The 20,824-nt window shown below is 40.9% G+C and overlaps 1 protein-coding gene across 1 annotated transcript; it reads right to left on the bottom strand.

The window, feature by feature from the left end:
- Positions 1-74: 74 nt before the first annotated feature.
- Positions 75-15,270, bottom strand: si:dkey-183c6.7 (urea transporter 2). Its single transcript, XM_047338994.1, has 8 exons — positions 14,786-15,270; positions 14,645-14,669; positions 14,045-14,173; positions 12,958-13,147; positions 8,635-8,782; positions 2,906-3,040; positions 1,957-2,006; positions 75-1,016 (listed from the first exon to the last, which is right to left on the bottom strand). The coding sequence occupies exons 1-8, from the start codon at positions 14,904-14,906 to the stop codon at positions 834-836; spliced, it is 981 nt and encodes a 326-aa protein (XP_047194950.1). The 5' UTR covers positions 14,907-15,270; the 3' UTR covers positions 75-833.
- Between the last annotated feature and the right edge of the window lie 5,554 nt (positions 15,271-20,824).

The raw sequence follows: 20,824 nt of genomic DNA, 5'->3' as shown, positions 1-20,824 counted from the left end.
CAAAACATGGTGGAAAACTTGACACATTTAATAGAAGTTGTTTTGTTTGAATACGGAGGCACAACAACTTTAAAGTACTTCATAAACATTTTATTCCTGGCACTGTACTGCCACCATGTGGACAAACAGAAGAGTGAGGGAATCCTTATAGTGTTGACTTGTGTTATGGTGTGGGATGTGTAGAAAATGTTTATAATCAAAAGGCATGTTTGGTTAGGGTTAGGGGGGGTTAGGGCCAGAACATTTAATCATTACCTACACACAGAAAAGATCAAGAATGAAATGTTGAAATAATATAATAATGTGAGGTTTACATCAGTTCTGGATCATGTCATGAAAATGAAACAACTTTCATGTTTTTTATAAATATATATACATGGGTGAGTCTGGGTGCAACTACGAGGTTGTGTCGCTTTAAATGGTGCCGCAATGAATTGTGGGGGGGTAATTTCTCTTTTCCTTTCATAAAGGATGGTTTGATGTTTCCTACGCTAAAGAAGATAAGTTAGGAGACATTGAAACTTCTTTCCTTATCATTTAGAGAATTCGAACAGCTCTTAATATGGCGGCCGCTGAAATACTTTTGGGTCATTTCACTCAGTTGGAAGGTTCCTAAGCAAAATTTACTTTTTGAAATGCAGCCATAATGTCGCTATCACCTCTTGTAAATGTTATGGAACAAATTCTGTAAAACAGAATTAATTATCACTAATATGTTAGGTTTAGGTTTGTGTGTGTGTGTGTGTGTGTGTGTGTGTGTGTGTGTGTGTGTGTGTGTGTGTGTGTGTGTGTGTGTGTGTGTGTGTGTGTGTGTGTGTGTGTGTGTTCTCACACTACACAACGCTGTCTCTTTCTAGGGTGTTCCCGGCTGTCCACTGGCGGCGGCGAGAGTTCAGGTTGTGTTCAGGGGCCTTGACTTGACCAATAGGGATGCTGTATGCTGCTAAACTGCCAGTCAGCAGCAACATCAATGTAGCTGTCAGAGTAGCTGCCCAACTGCATGCTGGGAGACCCACCTAGGCAGGGAGAGAGGGGAATGAATGAAGACACATGAATGACACAAACGGCTCAAGAAGACTATATGTGTGTGTACATACTTTCTACTATTATAATAAGGTTCTTGATTTCTGTATAAACAGAGAACTTTGGATGTAAACCATTTATTTTTAACAGGTTCATTTTTATTTTCTCTGTATTTGTAAAGTTCTGAAACTAATCTTAGCGAGTTTGTGTGACACAATATTTGATGAACACAACTACACGGTATATTAGTATTCTCTGTAACCACACCTAATGCTGATTTTTAACTGTTTGTAGACATATATGATATTTTAGCTTTTTTGCTTACAGGAGAATACAAGTTATACATATTTTTTTGTAAATGGTCTGTATTTATATAGCGATGTTCTAGTCTTGATGACCACTCAAAGCACAACATTCATTCAGTGCATCAATGGGCGGCTATGGGCAGCTATTGACCAGTGCAGTTTCAGTCTACAGACATTATTTTTCCAGACTCATATGAGGCCAACGTGACTTTGACCACCAAAACTGAATCTGTAAATCCATGAGTGAACATTTGAAAGGATTCTCTCGATGTGTTCTCAAGATAACATGTTCATGAGGCAAAAAATGTGAGGTCAAAGTGACCTTCACCTTCCTCGGGTCATTATTGAGTCCAACTCAACATTTAGAACAAATTCCATCAGGACGTTCTTGAGATATCGGGTTCACAAGAGTGGGACGGACAGTCTAATAACATGAAAACCCAGACATTCAGCACAGAGAGCATCACCCACATATAGTTAAGTTCAAACAGTTGAAGTGAATGGTTGACATTGTTCTGCAAGATTGCTTTTCCACTGAGTATACAAAACCCAATACAATCTCAAGCTACAACTGAGGATTTCCAAGGCCTCCCAGTGGCAGCTTTGTGTGTGAGGTGTGTGTACTTACAGTTCCCAGCAGGTTTCCCAGAGCGATGTCAGCATATGCAGAGAGGAAGGCTGAAGGCAGAAGAGAATTCCTTTACACATAATTTATTCTTCACACACTTCCCCAGATAAAAAAACCCTTTCCTCCTTCAAAAGACAAATCTGAGAGTGGGATTGATTCAGGAGTTCTGATGCAGTGACATCTTTGAATATTCAGTTAATTTGACTGGGGGGGGATGTTACTTTTTATTTGAAATTCAAACATTCATTTATTAAACATGGGGGGAAAGTTTCTATTCAAATTGTTATGACCAGTTCGAAATCAAAATATATGATCTAGAAGCGTATCTGAAGTAGTTTGCCTTGTGATCCAGCAGAGGGCGCTCACTGTCAGCTTTACCTATAAGTCAGTAATGTTACATTAGCTGTGTGTCTTTATTCAGGGAACGCATCCTTAAATGGCTGCATTTGATGACCTACTGCGTCACAGCAGGATGACTAGGATGACAAAGTCTCATTTTGGTTCGGTCTAGGCGGCCCTCAAGAGTAGACCACGCGCCTCAGAAGGACGCAACCCCTGAATTGAGAAACAGCTATTGTTTTGCTATGAAAATGGAAGACACACACAAATATTCAAATATATTTGAACAAATTGGATAAAATGTCAAGTTCGTTCAAAACAGAAGAAAAAGAAGCTCCGAGACTTAAGGATGAACATATTTAAAAAGATGAGGCCCGAGCACACCTCCAACATGTACCCTATTATTGTTGATATGCACACACATTAACTCACCTAAACCAGATAAATAAATATAAGACCTGAAATTTATGATCAAACATACATTTGAAGTATGGTAAAGAAAACTATGGAGTTGATGTAAGGTCACGAACACTGATGTTAAGTGCTTGAAACAAGATAGAATAGCAACTGTGTGTGGGTATGTTTGTGTCAGTTTTTGTTTTTTTGTCACCGCTGGCGATGGCGAAGAGGTGGGTCGTCCAGCTGAAGGTGAAGAAGAGTCCTCCAACAGCCATGCAGCCAAGAGCTCCATTAAACCCAGACAGACCCGAGTACAGGGAATCATGACTCACCGCCATGGATAAACCTGCCAAACACAGACACACATCATAATCATGTCCTGCTGAATCTGCAGTACTAGAATCCTCCTAACGGTGGTGGTAGACACAAACTGTAGTACAGTTTCCTTTAGTGGTGCATTTCATTTGTTTGTAGCCTAATAAGGACATTTCTTGATTTTCTTTGTCTATTGCACCATTTTAGCATAGGAAAGATACAAAAACAAAACATCTTTCTGTTACTTCCAGGTCCTTGGCGTTCTGATTAACAGTGTTTACAGAATACAATCTACCATTGTTAAGTTGTCTACTTTCTTTTATTTTATGATTTCTTCCAGTTTGGAATCGACGTGCGTGTGTGTTCATCCAGTAGCCACATTATGATGGTAAGTGGTGCTGGACCAGGAGGAAGGGATAATAAAGACCCTGCAAGTCCCCAGTGATATAAATGATTTTACATTCTAATAACACGATCTCAATAACAAATCCTGAGCAGGTGGATGAACACTGGGTCAGTGCCCCCTTAAACCACCAACACAGCACCATACAGTGATGCTGAAGACTGCACAGGAGCCATAATGACCCACATAAATCTCTGCAAGGCCTGAGGCACTGACCCTTTCTCTGCTGGCCTTCAGCAGCAGCTGCACTGTGCCCAAACCCACATGTCCCAGACCATAACCATTAAGTCTCAACTACATCAGGAGGACAAAGCTTCAGTTCAGTTGAAAATGCCAACAGACTTCATTGAAACTCAAAAATCGGAATAGTTACATATATAACGGGAATCAGTGGAGTGCAGACTTTTAATTCTTTAAAAGCTCTTGGATGTGCTACATGTCAAAGAAGGTTGAGACATTACTGAATCCCCATCATCCCAGCTACAAATTGGTAGCGGTTGTAGGTTTGCAGCCCTAACTTGTACCATACAGTGGAGACACCGAAAACATATTTCATATTTAAGTCATTTTATGTGGGATTTCATTGATACCCACCTTCTAAATATGCCTGTTTATTTTATCCATGCAGTATTCCGTGAAAAAAAAATGTCATGGGTTCTTCCCCACCTTCCAAGTTTTGTGCAAATTAGTTCAGTTGTTTTTTGTAATCAAAGAAACAAACAAAGATAGAAACCAACAAACTGACAAGGGTGAAAACGCAACCTCCTTCGTGAAGGTAAATATATTTAAAAAAAAATTGCATACTGAGTTTTATTTGAACTTGAACTTTATTTGAAGCCAGTGATGCTTTTTTAAAGTTATACAACATTATTATGTACACTTTGTGTAGCTTCATTCAGCAATGCTGCTTCATACATTTTTTTAAACATATGCAGCACACAAAGCCACAAGGGACAAACCTGCATGTGTGTGTGTGTGTGTCTATGCAGAGGCCATCAGCCCTGTAGCCACACCTACGTTAAAAATCTATTCCCACTGTTCATCTGAGAGGAGAATTTGATTTTAAACCTGCTTACTGACCGTTTCATTGATATATAGCGTACTTGTGTTTATAGGAGCAAGGACCTTGCAGCAGAAATGTTATATTTTTACCTTCTTGAGTGAGAGGAACATCATAAAATATTACTGAACACTGCCTGACTGCAGAGAACAGTGACCTCCCCGTGCTCTGGCTATATACTGTATTATTTACATGCAGACAGCTGAATGTGCTAATGGGTGCATTGGAGGGGATTGTCATTTACTCCCTGTGCATTCTCATTTCCTCTTTATCATCAAATGTGTTACAATTTTGTGATGCTTTCACACTGTCCATAGCTGCAGCCGCTCCGCCCTGTCTCCCACTGCAGGATTTTCATCTGGGTTCATCTGCATTAGCTGTAAATTCTGGGAGCTCTTCTGCAGTTACCTGATCCTCAGGCTGTGCTGTGATTGATTTCCTTATTACCAGATATTGTGGGCTGCAGTTTAGCAGTCTGGTCCTGAAGCAGACTGACCACACCCCAGTGCTGCCTCCTCCCTCCGTGTGTCTGCTGGGCCACTCTGCCATCCACTCTCTTTTTATTTGTCCCTCAGTCACAGCTACCCACTCCTGCAGTTGGTCTTTAAACGCTCAGGCTCCCACTACACTCGTCTTTTCTCTTCCTAATTCCACACCTGATTATCTTCCTCGCCACCTTTGTTTCTCCCTCACAGCACTTCCCTCGTTCCATTCCTTGCTTCCCCTCTTCTTCATCACTCCCTCTCTGGTCTCCTCATTACTTCCTCCCATTAAAATGTCACTGAAGGCTGAATGTAATTTAGGAGGGAGGCCCAAAAGAATATTAAAAATGTTTGTTTCACCATTTTTCGACTCTGTGTATGAGTCTCACTACCAGTGTGGTGTTGTCTATGCTAACAGAATGAGTCAGGGAGATCTTATCATGTCAAACTGAATCTCTCCTCTCCCATCTCACCAAAATGACTGGCTGCACACTAAATGAAGGAAACTGAAATGAACTGTTCGTAATATAGTTACCAGTGGTTTCAGTGTAACGGTCGTCCTGCTCTGTGTGTGTGTGTGGGTGTATTTACAGCAACATCTGTTTTGCTATCAGCCTTATTTCAGATGTCGTATTAGTCTATTTCTTTGTGAACACTTTAAATGGCTTTAGTCACATGCTATAAATTCTATGCTGGTATTTTATCCGTCTAGGGTTTTACGTTCTAACAATAAGAACGTGCAAGTGTACCAACACGCTTGCAATAATAATAAGATTTAGCAGGAAAGATTTATGCTCCTGGTATTGTGTGCTGGCATGCTAACATTTGCTAATTATAACATAAACTTAAGTACATCTACGAGTCACAGTAACGTCATTCATTTGAATTTTTCTCATAATCCAAAACTCACAGGATGTGATGAACAAAATGTCTGTATAACTTCACTGAATCCCCAAAGATGGTTTTAGAGCAGATAACAAAAGTCTGTAAGATGTTTTATGGACTTTACTATTTAATAACTGTTAACCGACCCAAGTGATCTAGCTACATAAATGACTCGGCGTTGAACAGTGAAACCCAGCTGACTTCTCAGACTGTCTTGCTTCCTCTCATTCCACTTTGACGCGTTTCTACAGTTATTCTCCTGCAACATGTACGCAGCAGAGGGAGGAGGCTCTGGCCTACATACAGCCTGCGATCCCCCTCCTACACAAACCCCTCATGGGAATACGTTTACACCACAAAAGGTATGAGTGGCAGCTCTAAATATGGCCTCACACTTCTCTAAGACCAACCCATGCCGCTTTATCTCTCCATCATAGCTGTTCCTTCTCACAAGCAAAGTCTGCCTTATGGGGATGAAGCCGACAGAACACCTACAGAGAGCTACAGAGGTTTCCTCTGTCGTTTGACAGGGATACACACATCACACGTTTGCCGTGCCCCTGCTAACAGACGGTAAACAGTGAAAACTCAGCTGATGTTTTAATGTTTAATGCCGATTTGTTTTTGAGGCTTGTGAAAAAAGGGTCTTTTTTAAAAGACAATGATCTTGTTTTGAAGGGGAGAGCGAATTAGCCCAAATATTATTTTACATTATTATGACAAAAATATTACAATTTGTTAGAAATTTGAAGGTGATGAGTAATCCTTCAATAGATTAGAACAAATCCTTACAGCATGTGAAGAAATCCAAAGCTACGACATGCCTGGTTACAGTTGCTAAGCTGATTGGACAATCACTGATTGTGGGTGGGGTTTAGTCCACAGTTATTAATTCTTGTCAGTTATCAACGCGCACACACACACCTTCTCTTTCCTGAAAAAAAACCCGAGTATCTCTTTATCCTGAGCCTTCCAGCGGCACCGAGGGAGAAACTGGCGAGACTGATGAAAGTAAAAAGACTGATGAGGAGTTTTGAAGGATGATAAAATGAAAGGATTAAAGAAGACAGAGAGAGATGTAGAAAGAAGGGCTGTTCATCTGGGTGGGAGACAATAAAAGGCAGAGCCGGGGGGAAGGACTTGTCTTAAGTGTTAAAGAACATGGTGTCATTTCGGGATTTACTGCCCACTTGTGGTTCAAGTAGGTCATTGTCACTGTAAGCTAGCTTCACCACTAACCTATGCAACTCATTGCTTCTGTCATATTCCTGGGTGTGACTATGTCTTATTTGACACTTTACATGGACGGCAATATTCCTGTTAATTAATAAAATAGTCTATAGTAGTGTTTGACTACTATGCTCTGGGTTCTAGTATAATGTCTTAATCAGACTATGCTCTGTAACATGTAAACAGGAATATAAATGGACTATTCGATAATATTAGCAACTTCCTTATCAGTAAAGTCTGTTGTGTGCAACTGTGGGACTTATTAGTGCATTTGTTATCATTTTTAGACAATGCACATTTTTCAGGTTCAAATGATCACGTTTTTTGGTCTTATTATGGAATCTTTTGAGAGAAATAAAAATACAGCACATTACCAGCCTTATGCTTAAGACATTCAAAGTCACAGTAAAATCCTAAAATTAATTCTTAAACTCCAAAGCAGCTACAAAAGAGGAATAAGACTAAGTGTAATGTGCTCTCATCCCTTGGAATTAGTAAAAAAGGATAAAAGCTGAATATTAAATGGAAAATTGCTTCTGGTGGAACCCTGATTCACATGCACCCAGATGTAAGATGTATTTTTTTTAGCTCAATGTTCGCCACAAATTATTTAATTTATGGTAAAACCATGTGTTGAAGAAAACTTGCAGGAGAAAAGATGAAATAGGGATGAATGGATGGGATGAAAGAAAAAAACAATGATGGAAACAAGAGAATGCACAAATGGCAGCTACGGAGACTCTATTTGGTATATTTGCTCTCATGCAAGTTGATTCCTTCCAGCGCTGTTGCCTACACAATCTCATTCCAGCCACATCTCTTTGATCACTTTGTCACACTGTTCATTATTAGAGCAGTAGTGTGTGTGTGTGTTCCTGCCCCTTATAGCATTGGTCTAAGATTTTGTGCAAGTGTGTGTTTATGTAAAAACTCTCTTCCAGTTTTTTTACAGTATGACTCAAAACTACACACACACACAAAGTATTTTGGGACACTGTATAGTACTTTCAGTTTGATATTTATATACGCTGCTGACATGTTGTCTTACGGCCAGTCTGATTCTAAAACCTTACACGATTTTAATCTCAACAAAAACTCCTGCACCTCCCGGGGGTACTGATGACATTTCTAACACACAACATACACAAAAATGAAAGAAAACAAATATCTCTGCATGAAAAAAGGGTGCCACACGCGTAGAAAACACAGAGCAAGATGTCCAGAGAGATTTTGGTGATAAGAGCCTCACAGACACTATTGAGAGGATGAGTAGTGGTCTACATGACTAGATGTTTCTCATTTAAGTAATGATACCTAAAACCGAGTGTTACACAGAGCAATGCTGACACTGAATGTATGAGGCAAATAGACAATGATTTCAGCCCTGATTTGTTAAAAACACACTAACTATAGCCAGGTTTTGAGGTCAGGCTTACAATCTTTGTAAAACTGTGTGAAAATGTTCAAATGTAAACAGGCCTGTGCTACATCATGACCTAAAAATGAATCCAGTAACATTCCACCACTTTGCTAGCTCCCACTCCCACACAGAGATTGAGACTCACCAGCCAGCGTGCCGACTGCTGATCCCAGCAGAGCATGGGTGGCCAGCAGCGGGGAGTAGAGCACAACGGCTCCCAGGATGAGGAGGGAGGGTCCCATCGCGTCACAGGCAAAGATCTGACCCACGCCAAGAGGGATGCCATACATCACCTGTGTGGTCAAAAGAGGGAGTTAGAAGATGGGGGAGGATTTGTTTACACTATATGAGGAATATTGCACAGTTGATACAAAGAAATGTTCTGAGGCTGATTGCGCTGCATTCGACAAATGACTGTAGACCAAGGCTTTCGTGGACTCCTCGACTAGCTCACACTGTGCACGGTTGTAGACTTGTTGTTCATGTACGGGTTTAGCAGCATTTTCTATGTGCACTCGTTTTTTCTATCATGCATCACCCACTAGGAGCTGACAAGGGCGATTTGGGGCTCAGCCAAGCACGGGCAGCATAGGATCGAACCGCCCTCTAGTTAGTGGACGACCCTCTCTACCTACTGGGCCACAGCAACCCCAAAATTGATATAGAATATGCAACAAAAAGATGCATGCACGTGTCATTCTATGTGTGTACATGTGCGCATCTGTGGAGTATAGTTGCTGTGGTGGTGCAGCCAGAGCCCCGTCCTCAGCAGAGAGAATGCTGAAGACATTAAATATAAATAGGACTGACGTCATCACCATCTCTGGAGAGAAGCATAGAAAAGACGAGAGGAGGAGAGAGGAAAGGAGGAAATGAAGATGGGTGGAGGAAGGAGTGCAATTGAAAAGAAAAATGGGATTTAAGAGGGGAAAAATAAAGACTAAATATAACAAATATAGAATGAAAGACAGAAGTGAACAATGGGGAGAGATTGTTTCACAAGGACTAAGAAAAGACCTACCATGTCCTAGAAAATGTGATTATATGGTTATGTATTGTAAATTGAGCTACGAGGAAGGAGAAGAATGAAATAAAAAAGACAGATGATGGAAGATGGAGGAAGTGGGCGAAGGAGAAAGGAGATTAGCATAGAGCAAAGAAATTGACTGAGACTGGAGAGAGGGAAATCGGGGAGATAAAAAAGCAGGATTTGGAAGTTTTAAATCTCCAGAGTCACAACTGAGAGTCAATTTATAACATGACAGAAACCTCATTTACAAGGCGGGAGACAGACAGATGGAGGGAAACAGGAAGGGGAATGTGAGGAATATAAAAAAGAACGAACGAGAAAATGAGACTCTGAAATAGAGGAAGAGGGCTGAAAGTTGAGGAAAGTAATTACTTAGCGTAACAAATGTTTGTTGAAAACTAGAATGGCACTCAGTGGAGTGGACAGCTCCACCAAGGCCCAACATCATTTGCCTCGCATCGTCAAAACAGTACTGGTTAAGAAAAAAAATAAAAAAAGAGAATGCAGTTCACTGCCACGTCTGAAACAGCCGTACTGTCCCAAAAACTTGCCACTGTTGAGGGATGATTTATGGCAGCATGTAAAGGAGGAGTGTGGTGCATTGATGCCCAGTGTTGAGACTGCAGATTTGAAGCTTGAACTGTGGAGGCAGCGTAATGTCCAAGTGTCCGAAATCACCCACTCATTCACCACCCTGCTCACTATATAGGGCCTTCTGCTTAGGGGACTATATAGTGAGCTCATCGGCAAATGAAGACACACTTTCGGACACAACTCGGCACATCACCTCTGACCCGGTAACTACGTCACATCGGCCAGTAGAAAATCCCACAATCAAATTGTATCTATGTTTCATTTACACTGAGTATTAATGCTTTTAGGTTAAAAGCCCACGGATTGACCATATTTATATACAATTTGTTTGCAGAGCTTTGTGCTGTGATGTGCTAGTCTGCTCATATTTACATTTGAACGATAGGTCATGCTGTTCCTGCTGCCCTCTCTACTCACGTCTCCCCCCGAGCTAATGCATAATGGTACATAAAGGTAAAACAAATAATATGCATCTACGAGTTGTGTATAATATACACTGCCACACTTTGGCCCTATTCCTGTTACTTTTTTTTCTTTGTTTTTTACGAGCCAGTGCTTTGAATGCTATTAATGCCCTTTACTAACGGCTAAAGTTCTGCGGGCGCTTCCCAGTTAACCCACATCGAAAAAAGGTGAGAAAAATAAGCACACGGACAGAATCAATCTCTGTTACTCATTCGCCTGCTCTCTGAGTAGTTGCAAAGTGCACACGTCACTATGGAATACAATCCTGCCGCTGTCCCTCCATCAGAGTGTGGTTTTGTTTTGATCCATGTAATCAGTCGTCAATACATATACACAGACGCAAACGGGAAATCTTTCTGGAAACTTATATTTGGGAGAAGACAAAGTGTCTTCTGATTCAGATCACATAACTCGTTCTGCCTGTTTCCAAACAAAAGAACGAAGAATATAAATTCTGTTGCTGTGAAAATACTGAAATGGCAGCTGGCTCGCAGAGATCAAAAGCCAACTGCAGCGGGTGGTGGGAGTCAGGATTCATGAGAAGCAGCTCAAGGTAAGAGCATTTCAGAAGTCACGACTTTCTTTTCGAGGCGCACTCTGCAACAGCTTGCATTACAATCCTCTAGACTTTTAGCAGCATATGGAAATAGGCCCCGAGGTCTTATTGCTATTTTGTTTTTTTATCCCCTTGTTTCGAATGCCTATAAAAAAAAGATTCCCATTCCAAGACTGACACTCATGTTTAAATCGGAGCTACCACGTCCATCACAGTTCTACAAAATCTCAGTCCGCAGGAAGTGAACCAAATATAACAAACACAGTATCTCAAATGCGAAAGCTTCACCTCGACGAAGAGTTTCAATCAACAGAAGGATTGTTAATTAAAACAGTTTGCGCTGATTATAATTTCATAACAGGAGCTCCAACAGTGACTGTTGCTAAGTAACTGGTGAGTCATAGCCGGCTGATCTTATGCAGACCGTGCTCCTATCAGTTGCTCGCTCACTCTGGAGACTGGGCTGCAACATGGCAGGATGAGTCTGGCCTCGCTCCAGCTTGGTTTCTGTCTGTATTCCTGCTTCAATATATAATCTGTGACAGCTAACATTTCGCTTTGAGACGACGGATGAACCACAAGTGCTGCTCTCTTCACGTGACATGATGGGTCGCCGCTGTGTAAATATCACTGCAAATGTTCCTCTGACAGATGCCCTCCTGTTGGAATGCTGATAAGGAAATAATGCAAAGTGTGTTTTCCCTCCAGTCCGATCAGATACTTGGAAAAGCAAAGATGATAAAATAGAGTGAACACATAATTTAAAGACAGTAGCGTTCAAGCTGTTGAGATATGAATGTATACTGTAAACATGATGCTAAATGATAGAATGTAAAGTGAATATAATTGTTGGAATTTCAATTCAAACATTATCTTATGTAGAATAGTTTATTTATACAATACTGATTATTTTAATTCAATTTAAAGCCCCACATATATTTATTGGTGCAAATGGGTCACACCGAGTGGGTTTTTGTGGAAGTTGTGCATCTTTGCCCACTGAAAGTGAACACTCGACTAACAAATCATGAATTCATAAAAATGATGTGCCCTTGGCTGCATGTTTCAGCTGCTTCATATTGGCTCCTGGAGTTTCCTGATCGCTCAGACTCATGGCACTATTAAACTGTCAGTGTCTGGAAGGTATACTGCATTTTAAGAGGCTAACAAATCTGTCTGGCCTTGATCTGCAGTGAATCCTAACAACCCCGACATGGCCACAAGTGTCATAAGAAAGTTCTCAGTGCTCTGGTTCCATATGTGCCATTACACCTTCTGTGTGCTGGGAAAAGTTTAACTGCACTTTGAATCCAGAGATTAATAGTGTCTGAAAGTTTAAACCTGACACTCCTGCAGTCTGCTGTATATCACATACATGTATATCAACACGATATCTGATGCTTGAGTATCTCGCTGTCAATGGACGGTTCGCTCGTTGAAAAAAACCAAGGGGCATTAAAACTTTCTCGTTGTGTCCAACTGCAGCTCTGTTGCTAGGTGACAGGAGCAATGTCACCAGTCTAGCAGCCTCCCATAGACACCCATTATAAAATTATAAAATTCCAGAAAAAGCTGAATTTTTTCGAAAGTACCTGCAGAAACGTCCTGATGCTGTTTTTTTTTATTTGCCTTTATTGATAGAACAGCTTAAATGTGAAAGGCGGAGAGAGAGGTGAAAACATGCAGCAAAGGGACGCAAGACGGAGTTGTTGTCTGTGCGAGGCTTCTAGAGGGATGACATCACACAAGGACCTGTTGATATCGCTCAGCAAAGCATCTCAGTAGCTCATCCTCCACAGATCCAAGTTAAGTTGCTCCCTTACCTCGACTGCAATGACTTGGGTGCCATTAGGTTGCAGCACCCCTGGTGGCACAGCCGGGTGGTGAGGAAAGTAGGGATTGTTCGGGCCCGTACAAAGGAGGAAGAGGAGGATGATGATGTTGAATGGAAACACAGCGACAGGTAAGTCCCAGTGGACCAACAGTGAGGTGAGACCACTGTACAGGAACACACTGAGGAAAGGGAAGGAGGACAAAAGTGTTGAGACACTGATCATAGTCTTGAAATACAATTTTCTGATAGAAAATATTAGCCTTTACATTAGCAGTTGTGTCTTTTGGTTTCGAGAGTGATTCTTAATTGTATTATACATATCATACTGCCTGTTAAATTTTATAATGAAAAGAGAAAAACTACACTGCTTCTTACACAGTGCAAAAATATCCCCTTATTTAATCTATTTTCAAAGATTTTTTGGTTGTGAAAATGCTTTAGATGTATGACTTGTTGTTTTCATTCCACTTCAATCATGATGGTAATCATTCCCTTTCTTAAACCATGCAGATTTTGCCTTGCTTGCCATACTTCAGCTCAGGGTATTAAAAAACGTAGATAAAGACAAATCTAGAAACGCATTTGCAGATATGCCACAGCAGAGGTATAGCAGAAATCATGAGTAAAACGACAGCCAGTTGCAAGACCCTCCTGAGTTATAGCTGATGACTTGTTTGTATTTACAGCAAAACAGAGATTGTTCAGTCACAAATATCTAAGCATGCATTAAAGATTTATTGACACATTCACAAACCTATGCACACATTTGCAGATGTGCAAATCCCAACACATTTGCAAATCTGATTACGCGCACACAGATCCTGATCACACATTATTTGCGGATTCCTTAACACATTTAAAAATCTCAGGATGCATTTGTGGATTATTTTACACATTTACAACTTGATTACACATAGACAGATTTAGATAAAGTTACAAAACACTTTTCAAAACCTAAATAGAAATGCACACAAATTGTATTGCTACAATATTGGCCCCATAGAGACGACCAGGACTGCATTGGACTCTGTGTGGTGTGTGTGTGTGTGTGTGTGTGTGTGTGTGTTGTGTCTCACCAGGTTGCTGAACACAAGCAGACAGGCAGCAGAAGCCACCAGTACCAGTCTCCAGCCGAGCTAAACACTCCCATCAGCAGAGACACCAACATGCCATTACAGCCATGGAGACCTCCTGACACCTCAGCACTACACATTAAACACACGCGTCACAAATACATCTTGCATTTAAAGACAAAAGAATGCAACATTATTGTACAGTGACTGTCCAGTAAAATAAAAAAAAAAGAATAGTTTTCATGATCAAAACACACATTAGCACTTTTTTTTTTATGAGCCCTCTTTAAACCAACTGTTCAGTTTTATCAGGAAAGGGTCCATGGGTCACATTTAATATATTCAACTTGTCAGACGTAAAACATTAACGGCCCCAGTACGGCTGCAATTATTTTTTAAAGATTTTAAAAAGGTCGCAAATTAGCATATAGTTCTGTTTGTGGCATAAATATTGGGACAGGTCCATTTTACTGTTTGTTTTTTTTACGTTATATGTTATTTACTAAAAGGCACCAAACTTGTTTCTCAGTCAGATTTCCTGATGCCCTGTCAGGGTTTTGTAAAATAGTTTACTGATGATATTTTACATGCAACAGCATTCACTGTGGGAGCTGTTCGATTATTGCGTCTGCATATCGTAATGGAAGCAATTATGGACATACTATTCATTATATAAGATATAACAAAATACATATTTCAATATAAGAAGAAAGCAAAACTTTCAGGATGCAGGAGTTTTTTTACCCTTCATGTGCTCATCCAAGTGCTCCATATCCCCAGTGCACAACAGCAGAGCGTCCAGCACACGGCGGCTGGGGCTGGCCCGTCTCCTGCTGGCCTCCTCTACCTCTGTTTTGGTTTGCATCCTAATCACAGCAGCCGCTGCACCACACCGCTGTAAGCGTTAAGAATATGTTGTAGTAATGCTGCAAAAACAAAGCTTTTCTTCACTTTGCAGGCTCTTCATGTTCTTTTCACTCCCCTGTATGTTCTGCTCCCGTTTCTTTCTCCCCTTCCTTTTCAGTCATCTCTTGTCCCCTTTCCCCCCACTCCTTCTCTCCTCCGCTGGTGAGGTTTAAGGGAGGTGGTGTATTAACTGTGGAACCGGGTAACATATTTACATTTTGACCGGCCTTTGAGAAAGAAGTCCAGCCCTGTCAGGACTGGTCGAAGAGAGGCAGATTGGTCCATCCCTCCTCTGTTTCTACATTTCTCAATGACCTTGATATCCCTGTCCAGTCTTTCTGTGTTTTCTGTCAGCACGGCTGTGACATCTCCTTAACCAATGTTTGGCCATTTAAGTTTTTCTGCCACTTTTTATTGCTGCAAGAGCACAGGTATTTGTCTTTTCTTCATTTGTAAAGCCATTAGCAGGTTTTATGTTAAATCAGGTTTTTCCAAAGGGTTTAATATATAATCCAGTTAACTATGCTTCTCTGAAAGCACTGTCGACACAAATGATTTTATAACTTCAGAGAACTATTTATTTTATGTTAAACTCGCCGTTGGCATTATTTTTACTGCATCTGCATGTAAAGTATTTCTTCCCATTTAGTTTTTTCACTTGCGTGCATAGAGAACCTGCAACTACAGCTCCAGTTACCATTTTTATATTTTTCAAGTGACACCTACAACTCACTAAATGATCCATATAACATATGTCACTTACACTTGGGAAACAGAAGAATTAGGTTTCGGAGAAGTGTGCACATAAAAAGTGCGATTTCTGTAAATGTGTGTATTTTTGTTAGGAGCACATGCATTAGCAGGCTCAATGTGCAGCAGGTGAAGACAACAGTCGGATAACATCACAGGGAGAAACTTTTTCACTCTGAGCCGGTGCAGCAGGGGGTTCAAAAGCCTTGTTTTTGCAGGTGGCAATTGGTCTGCCATTCAAGAACCCCCTCTCCACCTCTCACTTCCTCTTTCCCTCTCATTCTATTCATCTTTTATTTGCTTCAATAAACACATCCACCTCCCTCCGTCTGTCACTGCTCCTTGGCTCCTTCCATCAGTCACACACTGTGCAAACTGGGCTGTGATGGGAAGAAGAGATGCAGGTAAACGTTGCACAGTTACTTTTTCATCTAGTTTTGTTCAGGCAAAACCCACAGACTCACGCCTCGTCTCGTCTTATTGTTCCATTCCATTCCAACGCAGGGGGAAGGTCAGTGGAAGCATAAACACGACACAATTAGAGGCTGGAACCATAGAGTGCAGTACACAGCATGTTTTACCTGTGTGTCACTGAATACTGACACCACTTATATAACTTTGCTCACTGTCAGTTAAACTGTTTTGCATCAAGACTGCACACTCGCAAAAAATACACATGTAGCTCCATTCCCATGGGTTACAATCTCAATGTGTGACCAAGATCAGTGTATTTTCCCTCCTAAGTCCTTTAGTGAGAGTTTAGGCAATATAGATTAGATGAATTTGTAAGTGTTATGTTGTCAACCTCAGGCAGGCCAATAAAAAAGACGATAACAATGAAAACTAATGTAAATTAATGTGAGCGATTGGGGCAGTTCACAGAAACTCTGCAAAGCTACTAAAATATCCAATTACTCAACTGCCTGAATAAAATCCAATCTCCAAAGTAAATGAAGCATGAGGCCATGATCACATCACAAAACGAGGTGCAGAAATTACAGCCCATCTGGACTCTACATCATGGGGCTCAGTTTACGAGTTTTCCCACAAGTCAATGCTAAATGGCTAATCGTTCTATGATAATCTGCATAGCTGTGTAAACGGTGAATAAGTAAAACTCCACAGAGGACAGTCGAGGTGCGAGAGAGGAGCACCCATGAAACACACTGATAAGGCAGAATATGGGATTACTGTGTTATCTTCAATAGGAGAGTCCAAGCAATAATCTCCCCTTGTTTCCATGGTGATAAACATTTCTCTCATCGTTCTTTTTCTACCTCTTTTTCTGTTTCTCTCTCTTTCCCCTCTCCCGTTGTAAAATACATGCTGGTCGTAGGAAATCTGTGACGTGCACACTCATCTCACTGACATGGTACTTGATAATTGAGTCAGTTACCTCAGAGTCGAGGTGAGATGCTGAAAAACCTGTAAAACACAGAAAACATCATAAAAAGTCATAACTGAAACTTAAACAGATTAAACTTTGCACTTAAACAGACTACTGTGTATAAGCTGGCCATCATTCCTCCACCCAATAGGTGACTAACTAGCCAGTTAGTGATGTCTAAACTGTGTAAAAAGATGGATGACGCGTCTTCACTTCATCCCACTATCTAGAAATTAAGACTAAATATCCCAGATACAAACACTGCTTACTTTTGCATTTGGAGCCAGTCTCTGTGATCAGAGGATGGAGCCGTGGTAGCAAAGTCTCACCAATATACATGTTCGACCAATAGGGAGTCAGTCGAAGCCATCAATCATGACATTTCACACCGTTTTCAAGGAATCCAATAACTAAATTACAACCAATCTTAGCGGGACATACATCAGTGTGATAAGAACCTCAAATGACAGAAAGCATCTGTGAAAAAGTTCGACGTTTTTTGTTTGGTCCATGTCCCATCCACTAACAGGTGGGGTTTATGGCCTATACAGCAGCCAGCCACTAGGGGACGATCAACACGCTTTGGCTTCTCTTTTAGGGAGCAATCTTATCGTCCATCTTTATACACAATCTATGCCAATGACACAATTTTTTTTCCCACTATTTTTGTATATAAGGGCATCAAATCATAATTTTTGTGTGGAGCATAATCAAGAGCACACACACACACACACACTGTGACCTCTAAGTGTGAACATCATTGCAATGGGCTCTCTATCCTCACAGTTCATTAGGAAAAGCATTGGAGAGTGGAAAAGGGGAGAGGAGGGAGGACGACTGATGGACGGATCATCCATGCTGCTCCAGTGGAGAGCCCTCTGGGTGATGAGTGGTACTCCAGTCTCCCGTGTGACCTTCTCACCATTCCTTCAAAAACACTTGCCTCAGTTCCCCTTCATTTTCTCACATACCTCAGCAAGTCACTATATACTTAGACAGCCAGAGGTGCTCAGGAAATGTTTAGCTCTATTACTTGGGGCTCATTGTTATGGAACAACACTGGTATTAATCATTACAATGACTTCAGAGTTAAAAGCATCAAATATTTACATCATGAAAGCTTGCATCTAACAGCTTTGTACCAAAGATGTTCTCTCTTCTCTCCCGCTTACATACACAGAAGTCATCTCAAATACATATTCAGAGTTAACTGCTTATCAATAGCAAGACAATTCCCTGTATGGTTTTCATTTAATCTTGCAGTAGAAGCCCAGAACAATCCACAGCCACAGTAAATGGATTCTGTGTTGGACAATATGGGGAGGGTTCTGAATGAAGCTGCCCCCTCGCTCTGTACTTCTCCCTCCACGCTTGTTTCCTTGTTTGGCTCGTGCGGAATTGAGGACAACCGAACCTAATCCAATCAAATGAATATACGACATGAGGGGAAAGAGAACAGACAACATGGAGGTGGTGAGTGACTGCTGTGTGCTGGTGACTCACCACCTGAGACTATCGAGCTCCTCAGCAGGATGTGATGCAGCAGAAGCACAAAACTGCATGGATTACCTGGCTGTTTTATATGGGCATGAACCTTGTTTAACAATAATAATGATTCTCAAAATACAATGCTTTAGGTTACTAATTATGCCTCAAAAGGAGCTGTTACTTTCAAAAATGCAGTTTCCAAACAGAAAACCTTTTATTCCATATTGTTTTTCTTTCAACTGTTTGTATACTGCAGTGGAGGAATGGCCTTTCAAGATTAGAAAAGTAAAATAACTTTTGTGTTTGACTTAAGAGTATTTGAGCTGAAACTGTTATCAACTAAACGCTCCAATTCAATTCCCCAGATTAAATTCACAATCGGCGAATTCAACCAGATATACTTTTCACAAAAAAAGGTTTCACAAAGTCGGGTGATCAAGGGCTGTTTGATCTTTGCATCTGTGAATGAAAGCAGGACGAATATAAACTGTACTGTTCTGGTCCAGATTAGAGGATCCACCAGCTTTGACGTGTGAAGGAGAGCCAGCAAAGTAATCTGGTGGATCTCGCTGCAGTCCCCTACAAGGGAAGCCCAGAGTGGATTCAGTTTCCTTCTCTTTTAACCTGTCCTTGAACACGACACCAATCAAAAGGTTCTCCGACCAACATAAATGTTTGATGCTCTGTATAATCGACCACATATTTAATTTGTTGGCGTCCAGCATACTGAGGAGGGAGTACTCCTGCAGGGGCCATGGGTTCGGTTCCGACCCGGCCTTTTGTTGTGCATCTTCACCATTCTCTCTCCCCATTTACTGTCAATGAAGGCGAAATGCACAAATGCTCCTGTCATAACAACCATGGCCACTAGAGGTCTTATAACAATTAAATGCCTTATTTTTTTTATTTTTTTTTAACAGGACAGATTCGCAATCTGAGCCGTTTTGAATTTCGACTTTGCTCAATTTAAGCTGTTCATGCTGTGTTAAAAATAACCAGCCAATTTATATGCGCTATCAGAGCTCAGCGTCTTGACATGAAGTCCTTGATCTTAAAATACTTTCTTTTTTTGAGAGTTTGTCAGCTGTTTGATGTCGGGCTGTGAAAAAAGCAGTTTTCACAGAGAGCTTGAGTTTGGAATGCTTCACCCCAAAAGGCTTCGCATTAGATCAGCGTTTTATCTCCTTTCCTCGGAGCTGCTGCTGACAAATCAAGCTAAATGGAAACAAATTAATATAGTGGCGCCTGGCTGGAGAGAAAAATAACATCTCTCGTTTGGATTTGATTGGTGGTGGTTTTTCAACTGCAAATCCTGTGGATCCAAATAAGTGCAATGTTGAAAACAATTGCTTTCACTATTACTGAAGTTTACTGCCATATAAATATGGAGAGACTAATGGAGGTTCTACATTTAAAGTAGGGATGCTCTATTACAATACATCAAACTGATAAACTGCAGGTAACATTAAACTGTAGCCACAGCTACACAACAAACAACAAACATCCTGATAGTCTTATGTGTAATTCAGGTTACTTTTTAAACATCTTCAGTCTTTATATTTTAGCATCCATACCTATTAAGAGTTAAAACTGCCTTGAAGTAAATCTTCTTGTTCTGATCCGATGACATGTTTGATTAACCCCAGCTTCTGTTACCCACGTATCCTCATTACAAAAGCAACATGCTCTCTGGAGGCATGCAATTCTCCTGTTAATGCCGATCTAAAAACATGACTTTGTTTATAAAAGCGTGATCAAATCATAAAATAGCTTTATGGTAGATAATAGATATATGTCAGTTTCTTTGGAACACCATGACCCAACCTTTTGTTCCCTGAGAGAGTTGTGTGAGTGGGATGAGTGACAGCGTTTTGTCAGGTCGCTCGATAACCTTCCATCTTTCCCTCCGGCGGCTGAGCAATTAACCAGAAGCAGCAGATGAAGACGAGAGATCATTACGGAGGCTAAGCTCTAACGATCAAATCTGCCTGTGTGTGTGTGTATGTTCTTGAGTGTCTGTGTATCTTTTCCCGTGTAAGGAAACATGTAGGTAATACTGCAGTCGACAGAGAAAATCATTAGAGCTCGCTTTGCCTTCCTGACTCGAAACCTCAGCCCTTATGCTCACCATCCATCCTCCCCCTCTCATTAGATACCAGACTGAATCCAATGCAAAGTCAAGCTGGAAAGTGCAGAATTTAAAGCTTAATATATAATGGTGTAGTGGAAAAAAGTGTGGTTGAAACCTATTT

This window comes from Hippoglossus stenolepis, chromosome 23 (genome assembly GCF_022539355.2).
Source record: "Hippoglossus stenolepis isolate QCI-W04-F060 chromosome 23, HSTE1.2, whole genome shotgun sequence".
Lineage (NCBI taxonomy): Eukaryota > Metazoa > Chordata > Actinopteri > Pleuronectiformes > Pleuronectidae > Hippoglossus > Hippoglossus stenolepis.
This window is presented reverse-complemented; position numbering and strand designations above follow the sequence as displayed.